The 21,423-nt window shown below is 37.2% G+C and overlaps 1 protein-coding gene across 2 annotated transcripts in view; it reads right to left on the reverse strand.

The window, feature by feature from the left end:
* The window catches only part of Ostgamma (oligosaccharide transferase gamma subunit), a 92,768-nt gene that overhangs the window by 27,385 nt on the left and 43,960 nt on the right, over positions 1 to 21,423 (reverse strand). The window contains exons 7-10 of one of the 2 annotated variants that reach the window (XM_090383798.1): positions 17,926 to 18,012; positions 17,736 to 17,799; positions 7,192 to 7,266; positions 2,360 to 2,380 (exon numbers count right to left, since the gene is read on the reverse strand). In XM_090383798.1, the coding sequence (XP_090239924.1) occupies positions 2,360 to 2,380; positions 7,192 to 7,266; positions 17,736 to 17,799; positions 17,926 to 18,012 (247 nt within the window). The remainder of the gene's footprint in view (positions 1 to 2,359; positions 2,381 to 7,191; positions 7,267 to 17,735; positions 17,800 to 17,925; positions 18,013 to 21,423) is intronic. The other variant, XM_090383799.1, reaches the window with a different exon arrangement.

The following is a 21,423-nucleotide window of genomic DNA, read 5'->3' on the forward strand; positions in this document are numbered from 1 at the left end:
AAAAAAAACCCCCTCCCATTTCATCCCTCCATTCATTCCAAATGCCTGTCCAGCTCAGCCTTAAATTTATTTAGGCTATTAGCTTCCACAACAAAAGATGGAAGCCTGTTCCACCAATCAACTGCCCGCTGGCTAAAGGCAAATTTCCACACATCTATTCTACAACTATCTTTCCTCAATTTGAAACTGTGCCCCCTCAGGTTCTTAGTCTGAGCAAGACGAAGAATCGTATCAGCATTCAGCTTGCTCAACTCATTCAAGGCCTTATACACTTCAATTAGATCACTTCGCAGGTGCCTACTCTCCAAGCGCTGCAATTTGCAGAACTTAAGCCTTTCTTGGTAAGAACACCTTTGTTCCCCTCACCAATCTTGTTGCCCTTCTTTATACTCGTTCTAGCAACTACATCCTTCCTAAAATGAGGCCTCCAGATCTATACACAGTACTCTAGGTGTGGCCTGACCATTGCCTTGTACAACAGGATTATCACCTCCCTGTCCCTGCTAGCAAAATTCCTATATATCATTGACAAGACTCCATGACCTGCCCCGGCAGTCCATCTGCACTGCTCAGCAAACTTCATATTTGGCTGCACAATTACCCCCAAGTCTTTTTCACTTTCCACTTACCTGAGTGTAGTACCACCCAGTTGGTACGTTTCTCTTCGGTTATTGCTACCCATATGCAGTACTTTGCATTTGTCATTAGAAGATCACATCAAATACTGTAGTTGTTGTCAAATACTGTGTTAAACTGCAGTTGCCACTTCTCAGCCCATTTTCCCAACTTATCTAAATCCAGTTGGAGTAGCATACTGTCATTATTGTCATTAACAACCCTGCCAAACTTTATATCATCTGGAAACTTGGACATTAAACCTGATATACCTTCATCAATATCATTGATAAATATACAAAACAACAATGGGCTCAACACCGAACCGTGGGGAACTCCACTAATAACATTTGTCCATGAAGAGCAGTGTCCATTGAATCCATATATAGTGTCCATATATGGCAGCACTATGGAAATGGGTCCAGTCAGTACAAGCACAATAATGCTCAACACCATACGAGAGTCAACAGGACTGGTTTGGCAGAGGCAGACCATATTGAAAAGTGAACTGGTCAGCTCGGAGCCCATACCTCAACCTCACTGAAAATCTGTGGAACAAACTGGTAAAGCAGCCAAAACAGTCTTCTTACAACAGAGGTGAATTCTGGCTGAAAACTAGCAGAAGTTGGTAGAAAGCATGTTTAAAAGGACTGAGACTATTATAGAGGCCAAAGAAGGCTGTACGCATATATTAGGATTTTGAATTAAAAGCCCTCTTTGCAACTGTGTGTGTGTGTGTGTGTGTGTGTGTTAATATGAAATTCAAAATTAATCCTCATTCCCAATGTTTTAATTTATAAACGTCAGTAAACTGTATTTATCTATATTTATTTTATTTTTTTGAAGTTGTACAAACTTTTTTCTGAAACTGTTGTACTTTCTATATGTAAAGTTCTAAAGAGATTAAGATAAGGTAGATAACAAGGTTGAGAAGCTTTGCAATTAAAAATAAAAAAATTACTTATGCATGCATGTGCACAGAAACACACAATGCAATTTTAAATATATTATAGTTAAATAAATTAAGGTCAGTGCATAATAAACAATAGTGAAGAAGTCAGAATTTCTAGGTGGTGCCATGACATGACCACAAATGCATAACTGACTTTAAACAAAATAAAACTGTATGCACCTACTGCCCGCTCACTCACCCAACAATCACTTCTCCTCCAAGGGTGCTGCAATTTGAAACTACCACTGCTTCATAGTAGTGAAATGAGAACTGTCAAGTTCTTTAAAGTTAAAACTAAAAATGTAGTTTAATTTTTTTCCAAAGTATTAAAGCTAAAATATTAACATTAAATGATATCATAAAACTCTAGAACAATATTTAACTTTCAAAATAAATTCGGCATTACAAATATGATAAAGTAAAAAGGAAATATAAATTGGTTGCATAATGAAGATTTCTTTCTTATTTATCTAAATTTCTAATCCTTGAAATCCCAATGGAAATGAAATACAATTCATTTATTATATTTGTCAAGAAGTATCAACATATACTTAACATCAAATATGATTATACAGAAATTATTACTGAGTAAGTACTTTTACTGGCATTTACTAATTCTTACATGCTACTCGACGTATAGCAAATTTGCTTTAACACATAAAACAGTTGCATTAATTATAAGGACACCATATACTGTGAAAAAAAAAAAAAAAAAAGTGCAAAATAAAGACAATATTTACCCAAGCCTTGAAGTACAAAGAAAGAAACTAACTAAACAGAGAATTTGCCTACCTTCAGTGGGTTTCATTAAAGCTGTTAAATAAAATGGCATCAATTCAGTCCACAAAGCCAGAAATATTTAAACAGATTTAACCAGTCTATTTTAATTTATTTACTAATTTATTTTAAAGCAATATCTTTCGGTATTACAAAAATATCCTTTCAAAAGCCTGCCATTAAAAGCATCTTTTAAAAAACTACCATATTTGTACTGTAAGGCTCAAAAATAATCTAAATTAGCATGAATCAAAAATAACCAGATGTAAAACATATAAACAAACATATCTGTCTTGGGAGGAAGGAGGGAATAAAACATATGCAAACTTTTACTTTAAATCCATAAAATTTACAAATAGCTGTTTGTAATGTATATACACAAGGGATGAAGTACAGAAAATAGTCAAAATACATTAACAGCTACACAATCTTACCTTATAACCTGTCATATAAAGCACTTTATTAAAAAAGAATTATATATATAAAAAGAATACATAAATACTGGAAGATAACTATCAGCTAATATCACCCCACAAGATCAAACCAACAACACAATGGAAAGAGTGGGATAATATCAGCTAATCAGAATTAAATATTATTACATAATAACTACCACTGTTAATTACTTAAGTCCAACATAATAAAATTATTTAAACCTTTTCTTTGGAGCTGAATACAGTTCTTTTTTATATTTTATTTGGCAATGAATAGTTATATGATTTCCTAAGTGCTGGATAAATGTGATATGTTTATTACAATATGAATAAATATAATATCAAATTTATTCAGAACTTCCAAAACACCCACAAAAACCATTCATCATTACATAATTACATAACCATTACATAATAACTACCACTGTTAATTACTTAAGTCCAACATAATAAAATTATTTAAACCTTTTCTTTGGAGCTGAATACAGTTCTTTTTTATATTTTATTTGGCAATGAATAGTTATATGATTTCCTAAGTGCTGGATAAATGTGATATGTTTATTACAATATGAATAAATATAATATCAAATTTATTCAGAACTTCCAAAACACCCACAAAAACCATTCATCATCTCTAACTATATATGGATTCAAGAAAATATAAATAACTTTTCATATTTATTTTTAATAGCCATTAAAATTCAAATAATGTTAATTTTGTGTCAGTAATCAGATTTATAATGATGCAATTTTTGCAAATTGAGTTAGTCATAACTCAGAAAACTGAGTAAGAAACTTAAGATGTTTGTTTGAAATTATATATTGCTATGAACGTTTACATAGCCATGTTTAGAACACACATCACAATATAATTGTACATTGCACCCACTGAATGTAGACCCCATAACCTTCCTTGCCACTGATATTAAACTGGCTGTTGTATAGTTACCCATCTTCTCCATAGCTCCTCTATTCTATACTTGCAATAAATTCGTGATTTTTCAAACATAATGATTACTCTAAGGTCCTGAGATTACCTAATGATCAACCCTAATAGTATGATGCACTTCTTTAGTCTCCTTCATTCTGATCAGTAAATAACAGTTGGGGCCTCACCAACTTTCAAGCTTGGAAGTTTTTGTTAAGCTCTCCTCTGCACTATCATTAGCATTTATCCCAAATGATCCACTACACTAGCCCAAAAGCTGCTTTCTACTGTCAACATAGATACAAATTATCTAATCAGCTCACCAGCCAGATCAGCTGTATGATCAGTGATTATATAGTTTACACTGTGAAAATGGCACTATCTGGTTTATTTACTCTTTTCCTCTTTGTATTTATACACATATAAAACTCCTAGCTTCCATACTTTGGTCTCTTGACCAGATATTTATCATACTGATTTTGTCCACCCAACCCTGTCGTAGCGCTGTTACAAATCAACTTATTCCTTTTCATTCCATTTTTCTGTCCTATGTGGGTGGTACTTCCCAAGTGGAATGAATGCATTAATGACGAATGCCTTGAAATTTCCATATAAGTTAAGTGTACTGTTCTTTCTCCTCTTGTATGTTTTGTTCCAAATAAAGTGCCAATGAAATAAATACACGAATCTTCATTATTACAGGAAAGATTTGTTAGGGATGACCTATAATAGCACCCAATATGGCATACAGGCCAGGTGTTAAAACTGTAAATGTAGCAGACATTAATGAAAAAGTATACGTGAATTCGCAAATAATGACAATAAAAAGTATAAACAACAGTTAATAATAGTGTATGATAAATTTTACAATGTCCAATGATGCAGAAGCATAGTGCTGAATTATCTGAGCATTAGTTGAATGCATGGACTTCATATAACGGGCACACTCACAGAATTTTTTTAAATTATCATATGACAATTGTTATAATAAAATAATTAAATAAATTATTTTATCACACCTGAAGTGAAAAATCGTTTCCAGCATTCCTGGGAGAAAACTACCAAAGTTCAAGATGATCACTATAGGGCTGGACTGTTTCCAAGTTGAAGTTGCAGGGCCCTCCAGTTCAACACTGTGGAACTGTGTGCACGTGTGTGTGTGTGTGAGAGAGAGCGAGAAGCTATCACACTGGTTGTATGTAACATGGGACATAGGTGCCACCCAGATTTCAGCACCATATAACATTGTGGGTTGAATTAGGGAGGATACATATGAAACTGAGGTGTTGAGAAGGGTGTTTTGTAAAAGCTCACATTTTGCTTTCCATCATAGCCTTGAAAGTTTAGCCTATACATCAGAAATACACTGGTGGAACTATAATTTGCTATTAAAGCCAATGCCAAGATGAAGCATCCAAGCAGTTCTTTGGGCCACAATAATCCCTTTCTTGAAATTAAAGCCTTATTTGTCATTATCGCCTTTAGGACATGAGGATCACTGTTGCTAAAGATCCCTGTACCATCATATTTGTGATATAACTTGGATTGTTGGTAATGACCAGATCAAGGATATTTGTGCCCCTTGTACTTTCCCTAACATATTGATACAGATAGTGTTCACCTCTGTTGGCTAAAAAAAAAAAATTATCCCACAAGTTACATTACCAGTTTACAATTTCCAATCAATATGTTGTAAGATGAAATCTCTCATAACAAAGCAGTGTCGATGACGCGAGGAACTTTAATGGGCTTTTTTCACTCTGTGGCTGAGTTAGTTGGTCTCAGGCGTAGATAGCAAGGTTTTCCCCCCAGAATCTGGGGTTTTTCGTCCAGCAAAACAGACAAATTGACCATAGAACACATGCAATTAACAGACATATGACACAGCACAGCAGCTGAATTTAATTATTCAGGTGGCCTAAAAATAATAGTTTGCTTTAAAAAAAAAGTCAGACTAACTTTCTTATTCAAATTGTATGTACAGACTCTCAATATGCATCGATATCAAGAGGTCTATAGTACACATACACTCTGAACTTTCTTTTTTGCTACAATGCATTCACACTGTACAGACTACGTTCTGAGACTGTTCTGAATGAGGCCATCATCTTGTTACTTAAATGTAATGAGATGCCCTCATTCAGAGCTTGCTACATGAAGTATAATTGAAGCATGCCCCTCCCCATTCTGGGCTATCCTTCCAGGTTTGGTTTAGATGTATAATATAATATTCATTGTACATTATATTACAAACTTGTCATTTAGAACAATGTGTACCATTATATTAAGAATACAAATACCTTTATATGTGGGTGTTATTATTAGAAAACACTACTTTCAGTTTTCTTTAAATGAAAATAAAAACTTTGCATTCTTCAGTTAACCAAATAAAAATAAAAATAAAATATTTTGGTGTATGATCTGTTTATTGTGCTAAATATGATCTTGTAAGGAAATTATTACTTTTTGATCTAAACTCAGACAATACTAAAGCAAAATGTCAACTAATGTTTAACACTTAAATATAAGAGCCTGACCTGCACTACAAAAATCCAAAAGTAACTTAAGGGTCTAGGGAAGGAGGGAGGGAGGAATTAATGGTGGTTTTGAGTGAAAAGATTTCAGGGATTACAATACAATTTAATATGAATCATGCAGTATAAAAGACAGCCAGAAAAGCACATGGTATCCTATCAATGATTTTTTAATACCATCTTTAGATCTACATCATATAAATCATTATCAGAAGTAGGAAGAGGGATGTCATTATTTCTCTACATAAAGAGGATGTGAGACTGCATTGGGCCGTATGAAAAATGGAATGGGGTGTGAAATACAAAAGCTTGGAAACCAGGTACCTTAACAGGGAGAAGGATGAGGTGTTCGGGGGAGTAAAAAAAAAAAAAATCTTCAAAAAGTCTAGTTTTGCATGTAAATTTAAAATTCATGTGTAACAACAAGCTGCAAAATAACAAAACAAATATTTAAAATTTCTTAAGTAGTAGCATATTTTCCCATAATATTCTTGGAAATGGTAACTATGCATTTATGGAATAAACTATTATACACTTTAAAAAATAATAAAAATTGAGATTAAGAATACATAATATTATATTTGGGAATGTAAAAATATCTATTTCAAACCCCATTTTGCTTATTTTTATGGCTACAAACAACACAGCAGTTCTGAATAGGAAAACGTTTTCTATTTTCTGTTGTCAATTTTGCAAATTTCAGGTTTTCTTTAAATGAAAATAACACGACTTTGCAGTCTTAAGTTATAATCAAATAAAAAAAAAGAAAAAATGAAATATTTTGAAAGAATACTGGAAGTACAAAAACAAATTAATTTTACTTGGTTATTTCCAAAACTGTTCACTTACCATAATTCCCTTTTTCCATATTAATTTCATGTTAAAATAAAAATCTCCTATGCATTTTATTGTGTTAGATCTATATTAGAAATAAAATCATATTAAACTTACTCTTTCTTTTCTTAGATTCGCCTTTGGAAGATGCAGCATCTGTCATAAGAATCATACCAAAAACAATTGCAGCATCTACAGATTATTAAGGAATTTAAATTTTGACTAACTGATTGAAAATTTTCGCATCGACTATGATTTAGGAACCATTTTCAAGGGATTTTGAAAATACGAGGGCTATTCAATAAAGAATGATCACAATTTTATTTATTATTATTTTTTTACAACACATCTTTATCAATCATCCATATATTTTGATGGTCCTTTTCAAAATAGTCCACATTTAATAAAATACATTTACTCCAACATTTCTGTCATTCTTCAAAAACATGCTGGAAGCCATTTTTTGATTGTGTTTGAGAATTGCCTCTGATGCCCTTACAACTTGTTTTTTGGCTGATGCTGTATAAGTTTGCTTTTCTGCATAATTTGCTACTGCTAATGCTAACTTCTGACAACTGGAGACTTCTTCCTTGTAGCTCCTTCTTTAACTTTGGAAATTAAAAAAAAAAAAAAAAAAAAAAAATGTAGGGTGCAAGGTGAGGGCTGTAGGGTGGAAGAGGAACATATCTGACATAAATGCTGGCTAAGTACTTGATGACAGCATGAGCAATGTGAGGTCTTGCATTGCCATAATGCAGCATCCACCTACCTGCATGCAGTTGTGGTCATTTACAATGAAAGTGATCCTACAAAGTGTGCAGTATAGTTTTGTAATAAGGTCCCGTAACAGTTGTACATCGTAGCATAATGTAATGGTAAACCATTCCTTATCCTCTTGGTTGTAATTATGAAGCCATGTCTCATCCACCGTTATAATTTGTGCAGAACCTCACCATCTCCAGTAACCATCCACTGCAGCTCCTAACAAACTTCCATGAGAACTTGCTGTTGCTGAGTAGCCTTGGAACCCAGTATGCACAAACATGTGTCATATGCAAATGACCATGGAGAATACCATGCATGCTTCCTATTATACAATGATCTTCTCTCACAATTACAGAAGCAGTGTTTATGGTTTCTGCAGTGCCAGCAGTGGGGTTTGGAGCTCCATGATCAATAATTTTTGTGATTAAATCATGTCCATCTTTAAATGTTTTAAACTACCTGTGAGCTGTGCTATATGGTAATAGATTCACCATAATCCTCTTTTAACATTTCATACGCTTGAGCTGATGTTTTCTTGATACGGAAAAAAATTTGAGAGCAGTATATTGTTTCTTGCATGTCATGTCCATTGTTAGCTAGGTAAAACTGAACAGGCATAAAGTTGACCAACTGGCAAGATCACACAATGTGCATGAGTGAAGTGCACATTTGCTATGTCATGCAGCTTAGTTTGGTCTTAAATTTTGCAGCTCAGCTTGAAATAGCAAGGAGCATGGCTGGTCATGAAAAATTATCACCATTCTTTATTGAACAGCCCTTTTATTTTGTAGTAATAAACACAAAACAGCAAGCTTTAATAGTGGCTACACTAGAAACTGTTAGTAAACAAGAAAGTCTAAGAAATGACAAGTAAACTGGCTCCAATTAATGTCAGATAGATCTAAATTATTGCTAAGTAACAGAATGTAGTGTAATAATTGAAAAACAGGAAAAAAATGAAATGCCAGTTGCTTGAGTGTTTTGGCCATCTGTACATTAAAATATAGTTTAAGTCAAACTAAATGCAGCAAGGCATATGTTCAAGAGTATAAATTTTCTATATAATATCAGTGTAAATAGACCATAGATAACTCTTAAACAAAAAAACTATGATAGTAGTATAAAAAGGGCATCATTTTATTTGTATCTCATATTGTGCACTTCCTTCACAACAAGTTGCCATGTACTGCACTACCTCGAATAAGTAACACTTCACTAAAAGAGAAGACTATTGTTACTTATTCTCAGTGGGCACCACCACCCAGACGGTACCGTTTCAAGGCTAGTTGGCTTATCATTGGTGGGTGAAAAAGTGCCGTCTGGGTGGCCACTGAGAATAAGTAACAATAGTCTTCTCTTTTAGTGAAGCGTTACTTATTCGAGGTAGTGCAATACATGGCAACACGTTGTGAAGGAGGTGTACAATATGAGATACAGATAAAATGATGCCCTTTTTACACTACTATCGTAGTTTTTTTTGTTTAAGAGTTATCTAAGGTGTATTTACACCAATATTATATATTAAAATATAGAAATATATCTAAAAGATAAATCCCTAAATTGGTAATAAAAACTAAATATATTGCAGAAAAATTTAAATAGACATAATCCGAGTGATGCTAGAAAAGTGACTTATAAATCATTGTAAGAGGATTATTTCATTTGTTATTATAATCCATGTTACTGGCTGCAACATGACATGATTACATTGAGTGGACAGAAATCATGGGATACCTACCTAGTAACACGTAAGCCTACCTTTCGCCTGGATCAGGGCATTCACATGGCGAGGCATGTGACAGTTCAGAGATGTGTCTAGACATACCAGAGGTCCCAATATGTGCCAGACCATTACCAACTGTCCACCTGCCTGAACACCTGGCATGATGGGTGCATAGCTTTGTGTAGTTTCCGCCAGATACACACCCTCCTGTCTGCTTGAAATAACTGGAAACGGGACTCATCGGACCAGGAGACCTGTCTCCAATCATCCACGGTCTAGTGCTGATGCTCTTTCGCCCAGATGCGGCGTAGAGTCCTGTGTCATGGTGTTAGCAATGGGACTCTGGTGGGTTGGCGGCTAATGATCACCTGATGGTCTTGGTAGAGATGTTTCTGGCACCTCCCTTGTTGAAGTAACAATGCAAACATGGCTTCTCACAGACAATTTGGATTCAAAACGGGGCACTCCACAATCTCCTTGAAGCAGTAGGCATTACCCAAAAGAAATACTTTCTGGTCATCGCTGTCGACTTTGCTGGGGCGTTTGACTCACTTTGGTGGCCGAGCGTCCTAGGCAGACTGCGCCAATCAAAGCTTCCAGTAAACCTATATAACTCCATCAAAAGCTACCTTTCCAACAGGTCAATCACTGTCAATGCTCCATATATGAAAATCACCAGACAGGTCTACAGAGGATGCCCACAGGGCTCGGTTCTGGGCCCATTCTTGTGGAATCTTGTCCTTGATGAATTCCTTGGCATGGACCTGGGAAAGGTCACCTCTCAAGCCTATGCAGATGATTTTATTATCACCGTTACCGGCGATTCTAGGGCCCGACTGGAGACTTTGGCAAATAATGCACTACAGAAGCTACAGGACTGGGCTAAACACCATAACCTCACCATCTCTGCCGCCAAAACAGATTCTATTCTTCTCAAAGGAAGTCTCGCCAGACCGCCACAGATAAAAATCGACAACAGGACCATAAAATTCTCCACTCAACTCAAGTATGCCAAATGGCGATTCTATCTGTGCTCAATTGTACAGTCACTTTCGACCCCATTCCTTCCCCTTTCTTCGCCTTCACCTGATTGACTGAATGTACATTGACTGGTTGGGGATGCCTTCACCTATATCCCCTTACTCTTACTTTCATTCCCCCTCTTCTTCTGTACACCCTGTACTACCTCACTATCTAATCGCTGCTTTTTTTTAATTAATTAATTTATTTTATTATTATTTTTTTTATTATTATTTATTTACTTTTTTTATTTTATTTTATTATTTTATTTTTATTTTTTATTTTTTTATTTTTATTTTTTATTTTTTTATTTATTATTTATTTATTTTTTATTTTTTTTATTATTTTTTTTTTTACTTGGTCTCCGTTCAGGAAGCTGAGGCGACCCTGACGGAGACTAGCCAGAGAACTATGGGCAGCCTGGCTGCCTCCTAGTGGTGTGTGCGAGCAACGTTGGGTTCCACCAGGGGCCCTGCGGCCAAATGCCAGGACACACAACAGAACCCAACACAAAACTACACATTCAACACACTACACTTTTTCTGGCATTTACAGTGTTCTGTATTTCTTCACAGTGTACATATGGCGCAGATGTGGGAAACCACAGGTGGCGCCCGACCCTAACACTATGCACACTATCTCCACTTGGCTAGGCTTCGGGTTGCTGGGATCCCAGGCAACCTCTACAGCATCATCAAGAGCTACCTCACAAACAGATCCATCAGGATTTTTGTGCTCCCTATGGGACCCTCTCCAAGAATAGATTTCGCGGCTGTCCACAGGGTTCGGTCCTTGGACCACTACTGTGGAACATAGTAATGGACTCCTTCCTAGCCATAGACCTTGATGAGGTAAAATCGCAGGCCTTTGCTGACGACCTCTTATTAACAGTGTCAGCGGACTCAAGGGCACAACTGGAGACATCGGCAAACCGGGCTCTGTCCACCCTTCAGGAATGGGCAAAGAAAAATCAACTCAGAATATCCTCTGCAAAGACAAACTCCATTCTGCTCAAGGGGTGCCTCAACCTCAGGCGGCCTCCACAAATCAAGACTGACCAGAAAACAATTAAATTCTCAAAGCAGCTAAAGTACCTAGGCATGATTCTAGATCCGAATCTATCATTTCAGGCCTACCTGAAATACTTGCGCACAAAAGTCAGACGATACACTGCACTGGTTGCCAGAGTCACTCGCAGAGACTGGGGCCTAGACAGACGGGTGCTACGTCTTTTCTATAAAACCATCTTCACCCCAATAGTCACGTATTCATCTGGCGCATGGTATCACAAAGCCTACTCAAGCTTGCAGCACAGTGAGCACGCATGCCCTGCAAGTCCTTGCTGGTGTCCTTCCACTGGACTTAAAGATCATTCGACGGGGCCTCACGCACCACCTGGACAAGGGTATCCCACAGACATGTTTGGGATTTACCACCGACATCATCAATAGCAAGACTATGAAAAAGAAAAAGCTGCATGCTTACCTGCTGCAGACGCGGAAGGATATATGGGCCACCTCGCAAAAAGGCAAAATCACCAGAAAGTTTCTGCCCAACATTGGCCGAGTTTTTCCAAACTTCCCACTCTGGTTTTCCCCGGGCCTACAAGTAACATACCTACTGACAGGACATGGAGCTCTGAATGCAAAGCTATCTCTACTCGGAATATAGGAAGATCCCACCTGCACCTGCGGGAGACTGGGGACCTGGCAGCACCTCATGCACGATTGCCAGCTCTATGACGACCTCTGCAGTGCATTGATCACCAAAATACAGTATCTACCATACTGCCAGGAGCACCACATCTTGGACACCAGGGAAGAATATCAGGCTTTCTCCAGCTATGCACTGGCCCTGTTCACTAGACAGAGAGCTCTTATCGCAGCGAACCGCAACCAACCACTGACACAATAAGGAAATGAACAAACCTCGAAGAAAATCATCCCACGGAAGACGCCTCGAACCCAATGGCCTTCGATAATCAAGGCACTAAACCGTGAAGTGGACCTAAAGTCGAATCAATGAGAAATGACTCTATAAACAACATTGACGCAAACACCACATGGATGGGAAATGAAACAAGAAAAACCCCACAAATGCCGACAAGCAAACCTGGACCTTTTGACTGTAAAGACTGCAGAACAGACGGGAACCACCCCATGAGCGATCACGCTTCGGTCCAATCGCTCCTGGGAACGGACTAGGACCACCAGCAGCTTTGCTGCCAAATGCTAGATGGCGAGCTGAATGGGATTCATCATCATCATCAGCCATTTTCAATCCACTGCAGGATGAAGGCCTCTCCAGCAACTTTCCAGTTCCTTCTGTTTTGAGCACTGGCCATCCATTTACTACTCAAAAACTCATGAATTTCATCTATCCATCTCCGCCTTTGTCTTTCAGGTTTTCTTCTAGCTCCTCTTGGGTACCATTCTGTTATTTTCTTAGTCCATCTGTCATCACGTCTTCGAGCTATGTGTGCTGCCCAAGACCATTTTAGTTCTTTAGTTTTGATAAGAATGTCCTTTACTTGAGTTTGCTGCCTAATCCATGTGTTTCTCTTCTTATCTAACAGTCTGATTCCCAATATAATTCGTTCCATTCTTCGCTGTGTAGTTCTTAGCTTCTCTTCCATTCTTTTGGTGAGTGCCCAAGTTTCACTTCCATAAGTCATGGTGGGGAGTATACATTGATTCATTATTTTATGTTTCAGACAAACTGGGATATTGCTCTTCAGTATGTGACTATATTTCCTGAATGCTATCCATCCAAAATTTATTCTTCTCTTGACTTCCAGCCATTTATCATTATTACAGCTAATAACTTGTCCCAGATAAGTATATGACTCCACCTTTTCAATTACTGCTCCTTCAATCATTATTTCCCTTTCCGTGGCATACTTGTTCATCATTACTTTTGTTTCAGCCATATTCATCTTTAGTCCAAAATCCTTACTAACTGTGCATAACTGATTAAGATTTTCCTCTAATTCTTTGGGATCGTGACTTATGACCACAATGTCATCTGAAAATCGTAAATGGTTTAGGTACTCTCCGTTCACATTGACTCCTTTCTGTGACCAGTCTAATCTTCTGAAAGCTTCCTCAAGGGCAGCAGTAAACAGCTTCGGAGATATTGTGTCTCCTTGTTGAACTCCTTTCTCGATTTTAAATTTGCTACTGTCTTTGTCTAGTCTAATAAAGGATGTAGCACTCTCATATATTTTCTTCAAAATCATAATATATGGAGTATCTATGCCTTGTCTTTCCAGTGCCCGAAACATTGCCTTATGCTGTATGGAGTCAAATACCTTTTCATAACATTTGCTTTCTCCATTAGCTGTGATATTACGTAAAGGTGATCCATAGTTGAGAATCCTGTCCTAAAGCCAGCTTGCTCTTTCGGTTGATTCTCATCAAGTATTCTTTCTAATCTGTTAGTAATGACCCTTGTGAACAACTTGTAGATATGGGATAACAAGCTAATTGGTCTATAATTTGCAATTTCTGATTTATCTCCTTTCTTATGCAGCAAAACTATGATTGCATTATTCCACTGCATAGGCATCACACCTTTTCTAATGCACTTTGTGAAGAGCCTTGCCAGTTTTGTGTTATGTCTCTTCCTCCCAATTTTAACAACTCTACAGTAACTTCATCTTCCCCCGGGGCTTTCCGATTCTTCATTTTCTTCAATGCATGTTCTACCTCATCAGGAAGAATATCGGGTATGTTGTATGTGTTGCTACTTTGCAATCCATCTTCCCCACTGCTGGTATCATTCCCTCGCTCCTTGTATAATTCTCTATAGTAGTCTTCTGCTATTTGAATTATGCCTTCTCTGCTGTTTATAAGTACACCGTCGCTATTCTTCAGTTTCAGTATCATTTGTCTTTCTGTGTTCCTGCTCATGGCTGCTGATTTAAATCCTTTGTTTTCCCTTAATGCTTGTTCTACTTTTCTTGTGTTAAATCTTCTTATGTCCTCTCTGAGTCTCTTTCTAATGGCTTTGCATAACTCAGTATACTCAATTTTCTCCCTGTCAGCGTTTTTCTTGCTCTTCATTTGTCGTCTTTGGTTCATCATGACAAGTGTTTCTTGACTAATTTTTTCTTCTTTGGATCTCTGTTTCCCTATAGGTTTCTTGGGCTTTATCACTTTCAGAAAGTTGTAATATTCCTCGTCGATATCTTGGTCCTGAGCAGTCTGCAGAAGCTCAAACTTGTTCTTAAGTTCCAGGACATACTGCTTTTTCTCCTCCTCTGTTATTTCAAAGACCTTTGTATTATTTACTCGAGTCAGTTTTTTCCTTTCCTTTCCTACATCTATATTAAGTGTACATCTTACCATTCTGTGATCACTTCCAACATTTACCTTATTCAGGACGGTAACATCATTCACAATACATCTTCTGTTAGTGAGGATGAAGTTGATTTCATTAGTTGTTAATCCATTTGGACTCTTCCATGTCCACTTTCTGTTCACCCTTTCCTTGAAAAAAGTGTTCATTACTGACATTCCTTGAGATTCTGCAAATTCCACAAGTCTTTCACCTCTTATTTCTTTCACCAATTCCAAAATTTCCTATAGTTCCTCTTTCTGCGCTGTTTTGCCTTTTTCCAACCTTAGCATTGAAGTCCCCCATAATAATAGTGTAGTGGGTTTTCTGCTCATCTAGAAGACTCAATTTCAGTGTACATTTCTTCAACCTCTTCATCATCATGGCTCGATGTTGGTGCATAAATCATTATAATCTTTAGCTTGTACCTCTTAGAAATCTTGAGTATTAGTCTTGACACCCTTGGTGATGTACTTTTGAATTCCAAAATGTTGTTTTTAAAATCTTTATGGACCAGAAACCCAACTCCACCTTCACTCCTTTCACTGTTTCCATTGGTGTACAGCAGATTTCCACTTGAGAAACTTATAAGTGATTCATTTCTTCTTCTTGTTTCAGCCAAACCGATGATATTCCAATTCACAATTTCTAATTCGTTTTCCAGCTCTAATATCCTGAATGAGCTGAATAGGATACCCTAACCCTATTCACCTTAAATTCCCTATCCCCGGCAGGAGGGAGAGGAGACATGCTCTGTTTCCTCCCACCCCTGCTGACCCATCTCTTCGCCTGGTGAGGCATGGGCCTGCCTCACTGATCACCTGGGGTTGCCTTCTCAATCGTCCCCATGCTTCTGCCTTTCACCCCCCCCAGTCTTCAGCCTCTTCCCCCACTCTACCTGTATACCTTATCCATGGCAGGGGGAGATAACTCTTCTTCGTTTCCCCCACTCACCATCCAAACTTCCCTTTGGTGTGGCATGGGCATGCCATTCTGCCTAGCAGGGGTCATCTCCTCTATCGACCCCTAACCTCTACTTCTACCCCCCAGTCTTTAGTCTCCCCTCCCTCCCACTTTTATCTTTCATCTAACGTATAGCCCACATGTCTAAATTTAATAACAAAATTCTGCGCGACCTATTAGGCCTTTTAACACATCTCTCTAGCATTCAACCAACGATTTGCTAACAGCAATCTTATTAAGAATTAACGTTAAACGTGTATATATATATATATATATATATATATATATATTTTTTAGGTCTTAGCCACTGAAATCCCAGGAAACTAGGTGGCAGGACCTGCCAGAGCAACTTGTCATGATTCTGGAAACACCCGGCTAGCCTCCATGTGGCGGGGTATGGACAACATCGGGCACCACTAGGGGCCTGGCGGCCAATAAGCCGGACAAACAATGGGCACAACACATCACACTGCACAGACATGGCCCACACACTTTCAAGTTTCTGGCTTGACAGTGTACTGTTCTGGGTACAGCGAACACACACGGAGATGAGAGAAATCCCACGAACATACCTTATATCTTATATCTCCACTTGGCTGAAACAATGTGAGACAGATGTCAATGGCCATATTCATCCACCACCTTTCTCCACCCACAGTGCTGTCCATGATGAGATATTATTCTGAAATGGTGTATTCCTGATACACTCTTGATACTGTTGAACGGGGATAGCGCAATTTCTGTATCACCTCTGCGATAGAGCGACCCATGCACCGGGCACCCACTATCATTCCTCTTTCAAAGTCTGTTAACTCATGACATTTATCCATACTGACATCGAATTACCATCTACATGAACGCACGCAGAGTACCTATATACCTGCCAAGCAGTGGATTCGTCCAATAGTGAGAGGGGTGACAATATTGTGTTTCCCAGAAACCAGGTATTCCACGAATTCTGTCCTTTCAGTGTAGCCCAGAAGGTTATATAAAAGCTGTCTACAAGAAAATCCAAGTCATCCCTCTGAAATGTAATCAACTTGCTGAACAAATTTAAAATGATGTTCCCAGTTCCTGATGGTTAACAAGGTTATTGACTAAAACCAGATGGATATCATAAAGTGGATGTGGTTGTAAAGATAGTGGTTAGTATGGACTATTTGATATTTTTCAGATCAGTATTGTGTGCAATGCATAATTCTAATCCATAAAAGAAGATTACGGTCTGCAAACTGATGTCAAAGAGCTGGGATAGTGATCCAACTTTTCTGTGACATGCTGTTTAGTCATGAATATCTCTTCTTGAATGCCCATTTCACACACAAAATGCACATTACAGGTCTGGGCTAATTCTGTATAATGACATGGCTGCAGGATTCCAACCTCTTTAATAGAAACATTGACCAACACACAATCTCCTGTTTCAATAAGACACTATATCAATGCACTGTAGATATTGTCAGTGCTGATTGACTACAATGTAAAAAAAACTGAATTGCCTAACACTGTCAAGAACTCTGCTGAGCTGCCATGCTACAACAACCTTTGAGATGAAATAGAATGTAATATAACACTGCACTTAGTGAGACTCATATTTGGTGATCAATTGTCAGAGCTTGCAGAATTGTCATGAAGCATTCCAAAAGCTACATAGAGGAAACTGCTGGACAATATACAGTAAGAGATTGAAGAAATAATTGTCACTGATAGTAAGTAGCTCAATTCACTATTATGCCTAACAAACAAATCTTTTATTACTGAAACATGTTCTGATAGAGAAGTGCATAGTATTGTAATATTACTTCGTAAAGAATATATTACTTAATATAGTTTTTACCATAATAAAGGATACTTAAAATGATTACAATGTAAGTTTCAATAATGAACTGTCCTCCACTACTTCCATGAATATAGGCCTGAAAAAAAAAAAATAAAAAACAAATAAAAATCAGCAACACAATATGATACATGATTCTTAAAATATTACTTGAGGTAAGAGATCACACACATGGACATAACAATTACCAAATAAAAATACTCACAACACCTCCTCGTGAAGTTCGATGCATGAAGGGAGGTCCTCTGATATGATTCCACATCTGCCCTGATGTCATGGCAAATACTACACACTAATAAAGAAATCATAAAATTTAATAAGAGAAATCACCATAAAATCTAATCACCATATAATCATCATAAAATATTAAATACAGATTAATAAAAATATAACTATCTTAATAAAGCAGCATGAGATTTAAAAATAAATGTATGCCTCAATTTGGTAAAAAAACAGTTACTTCAAAGTAATTAGCTATTATCATATAAAATTATTATCATCATCAAGCGGCTAACTTTAAGATTCTGTACAGTATCTATGTGGAATCGGTCATTATGTGCTTAGTAAAATAAAAATAGTTAAACAAAATAATCTTAGTAAAATAAAGGAACTGCTACTTATTTTTATAATTTTCATGGAATGTAGGTTACTGGGAAAGTTTAGTTTGGGAGATGTAAAAACTTGATCACTGCATGATGATGAAGGCTTGATAAACAGTTGCCACTTCACTTAAAAGAATGATCTTGGCAACTAGTATTTTACAAGTCAGCGGCTATGAAGCTGAACTACCAGTTCTTTGTTTTACGATCATTGTGGTCTGTATCGTGCAAGGATTGGCCATACAGTACAATGGACTTTTAGTATGGAAACTAAACCATTGACATCATTATTTTATGGAGCAAATCCTATTGGTTTGAAGCAAGTGATGAATAATATCCCAACCAACACTACCTGGTTTCTGTTAAGCACAAAAATTAGTCACCTGGGGAGTAATGCTTAATTATTTTCTTATTCAATACTGATACTGAAAACTATATTCTCTTTTACTTGATTAAGGATTTTTAATAGACAATCAGAGGATGTTCATTCGTGAAAACATATGTACTGTTGATCTTATGAAGCCTTATTTGCATACACAACTGTTATACATTAGGTGTTTGTAACTTGAGGAGTGACTCTACAATGTAGCATCTCTTTTACTTTTTTGATCTGTGTTGCTTCAAGTATGCTGTTTTGACTCAGAATTTTTTTTTTTAATGTGGTCTCTGGGAGGGGCTGAAGCCTGCCAGCTTCTCCTGGGTATGGCACAGCTGATAATTAGTATATCAAATAAAACAGTTTAGTAAAAGCAATCTTATTATGTAAAAAAATATACAGCAGACTCTCAATTAACTGAGATACTTCAACTCCAAATAAAAAAAAAATTAAAAAAAATTCAAGTAATAACTAAAATAGGTATAAACAGATATTTTGCAAGTCGTAAATAAGTGACAAGTGGCATTATAAGTCGTCATTGGGAGATTAGTGTACCTATTATCTTGCAATCCCCACTGTCTTCACACCCGCCACTCAAAAAAAAAAGAGAGAGAGACCAAATGTTTAGTTTGTTTTAGTGCATCGCGTCGACTGTTGTGTTCCGTTGCAGCGTAAAAGGACAAATTTTGTTTCTTTATTTATGTCAGGGATGTCAGAACACAAACTTGAAATTATTCAAAATTGAAAACGGTGCATCTATTAAATCTCTAAGGAATCATTATAATAAAGATGTATCAAAATGGCCAAACATTAACAAGTATTGCGTGGAATTCGGATTTGTCAATAATAATATAGTAGCAATATGTTATTAGTTATTACCGAGTTACGTAAAACTCAACAAAGTAAGAAGTCCTGGAACATATTTCTTACGTATGTCGGGAACTTTTGTATTTTTGGATTAACCAGGAAATCAATTATTCGGGATTTGTTTTTTACCATCTATCCCGGAAAATCGAGAGTATACTGTATATATAATTAGTTTATTGGTATGTAAGACAGAGGTTGATCGATATTACTTTCCTTGGGATGTTGGCATCATACACATTTAACAAAAGTTTAGCCTGGGAGACGTAAAAGCTTGTTCATTATAAAATGAAGGTTTGACAAAACCGTTTCCATGACAACAAAAAAATTTGGCTTGGCAACTATGCTGCTCAACAAAATTAACAGAACACACAGAAAACATGATGTAACTCATGCAGCTTGTGATGAAGTGGGAAAAAATTTGGTATGGTGGTGGGGTACCATAGAATACGATGAAATCAGGATACAGCAAGAAACTTTGGATAGGTATAAGGGGCATTTATAGGAGTTGTATAAGAATTAGTAAAAAGGTTACATTACAGAAGTCGATACAAGATGATCACATGACATCAGTACAGTGTGCAGTCCACTCCAACAGCTAAACATGCCCGACAGTGGTGAACCGTGCTCGATATAAGGGTGTCTATAAGATTCTGTCAAACAAGTTCCATTCTTCCACCAGTGCAGACCTTAGATGACCAAGCGACCAAGGAATTGGCTGTCAGCGTGCAATGTGATGCCCAAGGGCATCCCACATATGTTCAATCGGATTTAAGTGTGGTGATCTTGCTGGTCACAGCAGTCACTGGATATCTTTAGTTTCAAGGTATTCCTCCACCACTTGAGCTCTATGTGAAATGGCATTGTGCATTAAAAGAAAATCTTGGCCAACCATACTACTAAAAAGTTGCACATAGAGTTCGAGTATCGCTTCTTGGTACCTCTGCACAGTTACGGTACCCTTATCAAAAATATGAAGGGGTGCAGTTGTTGATTCTTATTCCGTCCCACATGAGAACACTGCCTACACCGTAAGTATCCATTTCTCTAAGGTTGGAGGGATGGTACTGTATTCCTTTTTGTCTTCAGATGAAATAATGTCTAGAATCTGTTTGTAGGCTAAAAGAGGACTCAGAGTTTCAACGGGCTCTGAGGTGATTTGGGGTTAATGGGATACAAACCACTGGCTTCCTTGAGTAGAGTCCAATTGAATTGAGCCTTCTTAATCCTTTGATCCTTTTTGTCTTCAGATGAAATAATGTCTAGAATCTGTTTGTAGGCTAAAAGAGGACTCAGAGTTTCAACGGGCTCTGAGGTGATTTGGGGTTAATGGGATACAAACCACTGGCTTCCTTGAGTAGAGTCCAATTGAATTGAGCCTTCTTAATCCTTTGATCCTTTTTGTCTTCAGATGAAATAATGTCTAGAATCTGTTTGTAGGCTAAAAGAGGACTCAGAGTTTCAACGGGCTCTGAGGTGATTTGGGGTTAATGGGATACAAACCACTGGCTTCCTTGAGTAGAGTCCAATTGAATTGAGCCTTCTTAACACAGTCCGGTTGGAAATGTTTATCTGTGGCCACAGCAACCTCAAGAGACAGTTGATGACAAGACATTGTAGAGTTTCATCTTGCTGGTCCAGATAGTGGTCTGTTCTGGTTGATGTAGCACTCGGGGGGACCTTGGCCAGCTCTTCTTGTAATAGTTCCTGTTGCCTGAAACTGCTTCCATAGTGTTTCATATTCACACTTCATAGTGTAACTGCATTCATAGTGAGCTTATGTAGCATCAGCCAAAAAAAAAAAAAAAAAAACACAACACTACCAATTTCACCCATCTGTTCCCTCTAAAAGTTTGTCTAGTTC

This window comes from Mastigoproctus giganteus, chromosome 10 (assembly GCF_048544385.1).
Source record: "Mastigoproctus giganteus isolate SK-2022 chromosome 10, ASM4854438v1, whole genome shotgun sequence".
Lineage (NCBI taxonomy): Eukaryota > Metazoa > Arthropoda > Arachnida > Uropygi > Thelyphonidae > Mastigoproctus > Mastigoproctus giganteus.